Raw genomic sequence first — 8,511 nt, forward strand, 5'->3', positions numbered from 1 at the left:
AGCTTCAATGTTGAATACAAACGAGTCTCTTAACAATTTATTTTTCAACATCATTCGATTCTTAAGTATAAGACTTGTGCTATGAATCGTGTTTACCCGAGCCCCCGTCCCATTACATTTTCTCAGCCATTGGAGCTTTCGAAGCTGATCTACATAGATCAACTGGCTATAGACTGCAACCCCAGCCTGTGGGCTTAGAAAGTATCACTTCCTATTTGACAGACGCCCTGGCTTTGAGATTGCCCTGGATAGCCTCAAGAAACAACGTTGATTCTACATGACGTGCTCTTGTCATTCAATGCTAAGATTTGATCACACAGGCCCCAGCTCTCGATGTAGTCACAGCCCAGCGCGGACAGGATTCTTTCGCGAGGGTCTTTCAGCTCATTCGTATTATCTCGAGTAACCTCAATCCGTTAACCTTGGTTCCATATGCACCGTAAAGTTCCTGCTTAGCGTCCTGAGCCGGCGTCCATTATACTATATGGGAAAGGGCTAAAAGATCAAGTCAAAAGATCTATGATCGTACATAATTGAACACTCACATGACTTATTGGCTTTCCTCTTTCTTCTGGCGCATATAGTTCATTCTAGTGCAGCCATTTCCGCATGGGGTAGTAATGACGCTACGTTGAGACCATAGATCAAATTGCTCTGATATTAAACTGTCTATTAGCAAAAGAAGAGCGTGTATATGTCACTGTATGACTATATGGATGAGTAAGAGCGTCTGTTCTAAGGGGCTTGCGTAGCCAGGAAGTTTCTCCGCAAAATGCAATGAGATCTAAGACAAGGGCGGAAGCTTCCACATCTTTGCGTTTATGCAAATGGCTCCATTTGATTGTCTCGGCACCATCAAGCGATGCCATTTGTGTGAACTGAATTGTGAGAGCTCTAGAACCCAACCACTATATTACTTTGAGTTAATCAGACCTCTTATAAATAGAATGAAAAATGTACAATTTGTTTTCTCGTTTAATAGTGAAAACATCGCTTTGAAAGGAGTTATATCAAAAAACATCATCATATGCGATGAATAGATTCTAGAACATTTACGTTGAGTGACATCATGATGTTATCAAAAACTGTCTTGCAAGTTATGATACGCCAGAAATGGAAATTTCAAATCGCAATAAATCAATGCAATTGTCTAGTGTAATTTGCCCGTGTACAGAAGATCATTATTGATCGTCAAGTTTCCCATCTGCTTGGCTAAAATTCCAGAAATGGTGACGGGCATACAACATTGTGAGACAAACATGATCCCGCAGACGTTCAACTTCGGATCAATCGGACGCTAGTTTACGTAACTAGTATCCTAATACGCTTGTTCTGACTTCAGAGAGATAGAGCATCGTGTCTTGCGGACATACTAGAACCCTCTCAAATTAACACAATGAAACCAAAAAAAAGTACACAAAGGAAATTAGACTACCAGGTAGAATTTCTTTTCTCGATCTGCAACTCTAGAGCCTAGCAATTGATCATACGATCTAATGGATTTGAATCGCGATATACATTAATAATCGCGAAAGATCAGCACATGTTTGCAGCGAATTGGAGCAGAATACTGCGATGCGACGAAATGCAGCTGAAATTTCAACCTCGGTCGTACACAGATTCTGTACGGACTGGTGTGGGGAACTAATAAAGCCCTGCGCTGAATCAGAATGAGATTGCCACCTGCATAGTGCAACAGACGGGGAAAATCTTATGCCAAGCCACCTGAAGTATGACGGCTGAAAGCTATTGCCTACTTTCACCTCCATGTAAACTTCGTATGTATGCAATTTTGTAAGGGGTAAATTGAGCGATCAGCACAATTCGGTAAAAAGCACCTCCCCTATTTTAGTCCTGGAAGTTCTCCGATCGTACATTATTTTATAATTCGCACGACTGAAAGTTCTAAACAGTCCTAAAAGCTAGGGTTCTTTTATTTCAACTTCAATGATGTGGCCGTTCAAACCCCAAACTTCTAAAACGCAGGATGAGTACAGAGAACCAAGGTTTTTGGAATTCCGCTCATCCCGATGGTTTATTGTTAGCACAATCTGTGTTGCATCCTTTAGTGTCAGTGGGCTTGAAATCCGCAAGCATCTGAAGAAAACGAAGGCTGATATCCTGATTATAGGACTCTTTCATATACGGAGTTGTTATTCCAGTTCTTCCAAATGAACTGGAACGTCGGATTGGAATTACAGATGAGGACCGTATGAATAGAATTCTTTACTTCAAAAATGCTATTCTCAGTCAACAAGCTAATTTCTCCCAGTCGAGTTCTGGAATTCTATGCTTTTAACAGCATTCGGCCTTGCCCAATTAATAGCGAGTCCGCTTTTTGGCTACTATGCTGATCGCAGTTCATCGCGACGAACACCTTTACTCCTGGGATTCTTCTCCAATGCAGCTGCCACGGCTGTCTTATATTTTGCACAGAATGTTTGGATACTGGCTCTCAGCCGTTTTCTTCAGGGACTCTCGGCAGCTGTAGTATATACAGTCGGATTTGCTCTGCTTGCAGACACTGTTGGCTCGAAGGATATTGGACAATGGATGGGATACGTCATTTCGAGTCTCAACATTGGAATGCTGATCTCCCCAACCATAGGCGGCATAATGTATGCAGGACTTGGTTATGGATCACTATTCATCGTAATGTTTATTCTTATTGTGATCGATATCGTTATGCGTTTGTTCATGGTTGAGAAAAAAGTTGCCGCGAGGTTGAAAATAGATAAGGCTGTATTTGAAACACACACGTACGGGACTTTTCAGCAAAGTGTTAACAATGCCATTTTCGAACAACAAAATTCGTCTTCACCTTCCACCAGCGACATAGCCTCTGAGCCACTGCTTGGGAACAGCCAAAATCAACCTCCACCAGCAGACAACAAGGAGCATCCAATAGCCTTAGTAACTCTGTTAAAGTCCCCACGTATATGGGCTGATTTGTACGGTGTTTGGGTGACTGTATTTCTCCTCGCAAGCTTCGATGCAGCTCTCCCAATATTTGTGGAACGAAAGTTCAACTGGGACTCAACCGGTGCTGGCTTAATCTTCTTGACGATAACATTTCCCATATTTTTAGCCCCGATAGCTGGTAGACTCTCTGATGTCTATCCTTCTCGATGGCTAACAGCATCATACTTCATCTTATCTGCCGTCTTCACTGTCTTGCTCGTCTTAATACAAAGAGATAGCACTGATCAGATTGCTGGACTTGCTATCCTTCTTACACTTTATGGTAAGCTTGTCCCATTCCAATCGTATGATCATTGCGTTTAGTAGTTACTAAAATGATTCATAGGTGTCGCCAGAGTCTTCGGTTCATCACCATTGGGTGCTGACTTGAGTCGAGCTGTAGCAAGTATGGAGAAAGAGACACCGGGCATTTTCGGTAAAACGGGAGCTAGCGGTCAAGTTTTCTCCTTATATACTAGTGCTAGTGCAGCGGGAGTTCTTGCCGGTCCTGCTTGGACGAGTTACGCTTTTGGAGAAAGAAGTTGGATATTTTTTGTTTCCAGTCTTGGAATCTTGACAGCAACTGTTGCAATACCAGTTGTGAGTAGAACAATTGAATCACTGAATTTTCAATAGTACTAATAGCATCTAGATCCTATTCACAGAATCCGAAAAATCGGCAAAGAGAAACGACGTAGAAGTGGCGGCTGCAGAATAGATGTTAAATTCTCCCCCGCCTAGAGACGTCAGATACTAGTAGGGTTGGCGGAAACAACATTAGATGAGATAAGGATATACTTGCTCAATCAATAAGCAAAGCAAAATATCAGGAAGGATCCCATAGTTGTTAGAATACATACATACAATTTTTTGGATATTCATTAGAACTGGGAAGCATTTCGATGTTTGAAATAATTTTAAGGTTGAGGCCAAGTTTAGTTCAGCAGTGACATAATCAAAAGCCTGTCGCAATGTTGAGTCACGTGAACACGGGACTCCGAGCGACGCGAGATCTCTTTCGCGGTCCAGCCTTTCTTCCTTCTTGGCAATATATCCTCACGATTTCACACCTTCCCAAATGCCTCCATGACCGACCTTCTAGATATTCTCCCTCAATTTCCCACACAAAAATATGTGCGACTCCTTCCTTCACTCGAGAAGAATCTCGTCACCGTCGCTGATCTGCTCACTCTCGATTGTGTTGAGATTGCCAAACGTGCGACTTTACCTCTCTTGGATGTCAAAAGATTATGTGCGGATGTGCTGGAACACTTAAGAGGAGATCTTGGGATACGCGAGGTGAATCCTGGAGATGAGGACACCGCGACAGGCGAAAAGAATGTAGATGGGAAGAAAGAGGTAAAGAAGTTGAGGAGGTCGGGAAAAGAAATTGTGGATGAGTGGGAGGTTATAAGTACATTGGATGATGATATGGATCGCGCGTTAGGAGGTGGTATCCCAACAGGCTATATTACGGAGATTACGGGCGAGAGGTATGTGCCATTTCCATTGCCGTCTCTCTCTACTTTTTCTTCTCTACCTAGTCTTCCAACTGACTCGCAATTTAAGTGGCGCAGGTAAAACGCAATTTCTCCTAACCCTTCTTCTCTCTGCTCAACTTCCGGCACCCCATGGTCTCGCAGCTCCCACTCTTTACATATCTACCGAATCATCCCTCCCCATAACTCGACTATCTCAACTCTTGCGTACTCACCCTCTTCTCGCTTCTCATCCATCCCCACCTTCTCTCGACAGAGTTATTTCGATTTCAACACCTGATCTCGAATCTCAAGATCATATTCTTCGTTTCCAAGTCCCTGTCGCTATCAAACGTCATGGTATTCGATTGCTTATACTGGACAGCGTAGCTGCAAATTACAGAGCCGAATTTGAGAGACCCGGTGTGACGAAGGGAGGTGGAAATATGGCTCAGAGAAGTGCAGAATTAGTTAAGCTGGGACAATTGTTAAGGAACTTGGCAAGGGAACACGGAGTGGCTATTGTAGTCGCCAATCAAGTAGCCGATCGATTCACGGGCGGTAGTGGAAGAGCAAGTCCAATGGCCTATGGTCAGAAGAGAGAAAGAGAAAGAGACATGCAAAGCAGTCCACTTGCGAAAAGAAGTTTAGGCGTAAATGGAGCTATGCCAGTACCATCGAGTTCAATGAATGCTCCGATGTCAAGCATCCCCGGTAGTAGTATTGGCAATCGAATACCATCTCGAGATTATACCATCATAACACCAGATCCCATGTCATTGGATCATCAACAACGATGGTTTACAGGCTGGGGCGATGATCCGTACCCTTCTTATACTTCATCGAAAAACGTCAAGACACCCTCTCTCGGTTTAATCTGGACCACACAAATAGCATGTCGAATAGCACTTATCAAGAAGCCGGTCTATGGACGAGCGCGAAACGAGATTATGGAGGAAGGAGAGAGAGGAGAACCAGTATTAAAAAGATGGAGACGATGGATGAAGATTGTTTTTGCGGGATGGGCAATGGAGAGTGGAGAGGGATTGAATGGAAGTGTGGAGTTTGAGGTTAGGGGCGAGGGAATGTTTACTGTTAAGCATGGAAAGGGAGTTGATGATGACGGGGAGGTTGTTTTGTAGATACATACCTAGGTATCTAGGTATTGGTGCATCAGATTTCATTCTCATCTGATATGCAGAGTTGACAGGTACTTGGTAGTTGGTACTTGGTACTTGGTAATTGGTATATATTATGTAAAGGTACAGATTATATATGTTATTCACATACACATAACTCAATAACTAAGAGTATAATAACGAGTATATAAGCTTCTAAAACCGATGTTCCTCATTTTTGTAAACCTACCTGGCATCTCCCTATCCCTCCCTCTCATCCGAAACCAATGGTATATCTTCACTCACTCTACCTGCTCTTCTCCTCTTTACTCTCCTCCATACTAAATAGATAAACATCATCATCTAACCCACTAAATACCTACCTACTAAATACATACATACCTACCTACAAATAACCCCACACCATCCCAATCCCAATCCCACTGCCAAGAACTCTCCACTCACTCCACCCCCCTAGCAGCGATCACTATATCTCGATATTAAACCTCGATATTAAAATCTCGATATTAAATTAAAATCTCAACTCCACAATTTAACCTTATCACATATTAATTGCAACCCCAGAAGAGAGGATTTCGTAAATAAAAACCTTAGGATAGATAGATCCCTGAACCCGATCAAAATTGAATGAATGAGATGATGGATGGAAAATCTGGGGTATTTTGTACTGCGCTGTGCTGTGCGGTATTGTGCTATGTGATATTATATCAAATACTATATATACATACATACATACATACATACATAGGTATAGTATGATAAACACTACATATCAAATAGCGGATATCGAATAGTAAACCCCAAAGTCTGGAGTGTGTGTAATGTGAGAATCAGAAATATATGATTCATTATCCATTATCCATTTACAAACTCGAAACAAACTCGAAAGAAAGAAAGAAAGAAGGGAGGCAGGGAAGCAAAGATATTGGAATTGTATCGTATGTATCACCTAGGTATTATTATGTTGGTTGGATGGTGAATCGTGGGTAGGTAGGTAGGTATCACGATCTTCAATTTCCGTTCAACGCCTCTTGACTCTCTTGACTAATAATTGAGCTATCGATCAACTAATTTAACCAATTGATTATATCACGTTGAAAGACCCAGCTAAAAAATCACATTTATCATCCACTTTCACAAGCACTCAAAGAAGCAACAACATGGTATCCAGAACATATTCCCTTTCATTCCACCCATTCAAATATCATCGCTATCTAACCACAGCTCCAGTCTGGCACCTCAACTAACAAGGAACCTAAATGTAACCCAAACAAATGTAAAAGTAAAGTATATACAACGAAGCTCCACATTTTTTATCACTTATTTTCGATCTGTATATCTCGTATGTAATCGCCTTTACTTTTTCCTCCCCCTGCATCCATCCTTGCATTCCAACTGTTCATCGAGTATCCAATGTGTATTCATATCCATTCCTACCATCCCAATAACCAACCCATCAATCAAAAACCTAAGCTGTCTTAAAAGTATTTCCCAAAGTACTCAACGCACTAGTCGAAGACATCAAACCACCCGCGGCGGTGTCAGCCATAAACCAGGCATATCGATCGACCATTGTGCTAGCATCTAACCAAGGAAGAACCTCCTTCATGAACGCATTCTGCTCATCCGTCGAGCCCGAAGCTTGGAATTCCGTGATCCACAATGGTCTGTTACCACCCGCGGTGTAGGCATCCTGAACGTACTGCTTAAAGTATGCGGCATTCGAAGCGGAATCATACCAATGGATGCAAACGAAATCGATAGTGCAGTCGGAGCACGAAGAGAGGAAAGATTTCAACCAGGTGAGTCCCATGGGTGAAGCACCATTGGTGACGGCGGGAGCACCGAGCTTGGCTTTGCCGGCAAAGGGTTGCATGTAGGTCTTGTAACCGGCGGCAGCGTCGGAGGCACCAATGTTGGCTTGGGTGCTGAGATCGGGTTCGTTGAAGGACATGAGATGGGTGGAGCCGGAGGCGATGGCGCTCGAGGCAGCGGCGGACCAGGCACCGGTGAAGGTACTCTTCAAGCCCCAGAGGAGAGGAACGAATTCAATACCAGAGGCGGAGAGACCATCGGAAGATGAACCCCAGTTGTAAGCCCAAGCGACTTTGGAAGAACCGGTGAATTGCTTGACGTAATCTGCGGTGTTGTATGCAACACCACGCTTTCCACCGGAGGAAGAGCTTGAAGAGCTGGATGAAATAACAGCTGCGGCAGCAGAGCTAGCTTTTGCAGAAGTAGCGAGGGTAGTTGCTGCAGCTTTGGCGCTGGTTTGAACAAAAACTGCAGCTGCAGCTGCTTCAGTGGAAGCCTTAACAACGGCTACTGAAGAAGATGATGAAGAAGGCTTAGCAGAGCTAGACTCTACAACAACTTGACTAGTTGTAGAGCTGGTGGGAACAACCACGGCACTTGTGACTGCTGCTGGAGCTGGAGTAGATGCTACAATGACAACAGAAGAAGCAGCAGCAGAGTGATGTTGAGTGTAGGTTCCTACAGCATGAGCAAAACCAGTTGCGTAAGAACCGTCGAGTTGTCTGGTAACGGTGACTTCTTCTGTGACGACATGGATTTCGGTTTCGTAGATGGGAGCAGCGAATGTTTCTTTGACCAGCAAAGAAGAAGCCAAGATGGCGAGGGATTTGATCTCAAAAGAACGCATGATGTATTTTGGGATTGTTTAAATCGGGTGTTTTTCGATGTATGTTGTGAGTATGTATGTATGTATGTATGTTCCTGAAAGGATAGTTGACAGTAAAGAATGACTTGAACTGTTGTTGGCTGATATTCAAATGACTGAATCGAAGAAAGAATGTGGTCTTGCTAAGCAAACAATCTCGATGAGTGTTTGCTAGAAAAATTGAAAGAGTGTGATGATTCAATCAATCAATGAATGTAAGGAAGAACAAGATCGTTGACTTTACTTTCAATCC

At 43.1% G+C, this 8,511-nt stretch overlaps 4 protein-coding genes across 4 annotated transcripts; 2 read left to right on the forward strand and 2 right to left on the reverse strand.

Moving 5' to 3' along the window:
• Positions 1 to 644: 644 nt before the first annotated feature.
• EAF01_008268 (uncharacterized protein) lies at positions 645 to 869 on the reverse strand (the record flags this gene model as incomplete). Its single annotated transcript, XM_038916524.1, has 1 exon — positions 645 to 869. One exon carries the CDS (start codon positions 867 to 869, stop codon positions 645 to 647), a length of 225 nt encoding a protein of 74 aa, XP_038767886.1.
• Positions 870 to 1,448: 579 nt separating this feature from the next.
• On the forward strand, positions 1,449 to 3,679 carry EAF01_008269 (uncharacterized protein; the record flags this gene model as incomplete). Its single annotated transcript, XM_038916525.1, has 5 exons — positions 1,449 to 2,070; positions 2,132 to 2,210; positions 2,273 to 3,244; positions 3,308 to 3,561; positions 3,614 to 3,679. The coding sequence occupies exons 1-5, from the start codon at positions 1,948 to 1,950 to the stop codon at positions 3,677 to 3,679; spliced, it is 1,494 nt and encodes a 497-aa protein (XP_038767887.1). The 5' UTR covers positions 1,449 to 1,947.
• Positions 3,680 to 4,047: 368 nt separating this feature from the next.
• Positions 4,048 to 5,581, forward strand: EAF01_008270 (uncharacterized protein; the record flags this gene model as incomplete). Its single annotated transcript, XM_038916526.1, has 2 exons — positions 4,048 to 4,454; positions 4,531 to 5,581. 2 exons carry the CDS (start codon positions 4,048 to 4,050, stop codon positions 5,579 to 5,581), a joined length of 1,458 nt encoding a protein of 485 aa, XP_038767888.1.
• A 1,465-nt stretch (positions 5,582 to 7,046) lies between these two features.
• EAF01_008271 (uncharacterized protein) lies at positions 7,047 to 8,240 on the reverse strand (the record flags this gene model as incomplete). The annotated part of the gene is made up of 1 exon (XM_038916527.1): positions 7,047 to 8,240. One exon carries the CDS (start codon positions 8,238 to 8,240, stop codon positions 7,047 to 7,049), a length of 1,194 nt encoding a protein of 397 aa, XP_038767889.1.
• Between the last annotated feature and the right edge of the window lie 271 nt (positions 8,241 to 8,511).

This window comes from Botrytis porri (genome assembly GCF_014898465.1).
Source record: "Botrytis porri strain MUCL 3234 chromosome Unknown BPOR_011, whole genome shotgun sequence".
Taxonomy (NCBI): Eukaryota; Fungi; Ascomycota; class Leotiomycetes; order Helotiales; family Sclerotiniaceae; genus Botrytis; species Botrytis porri.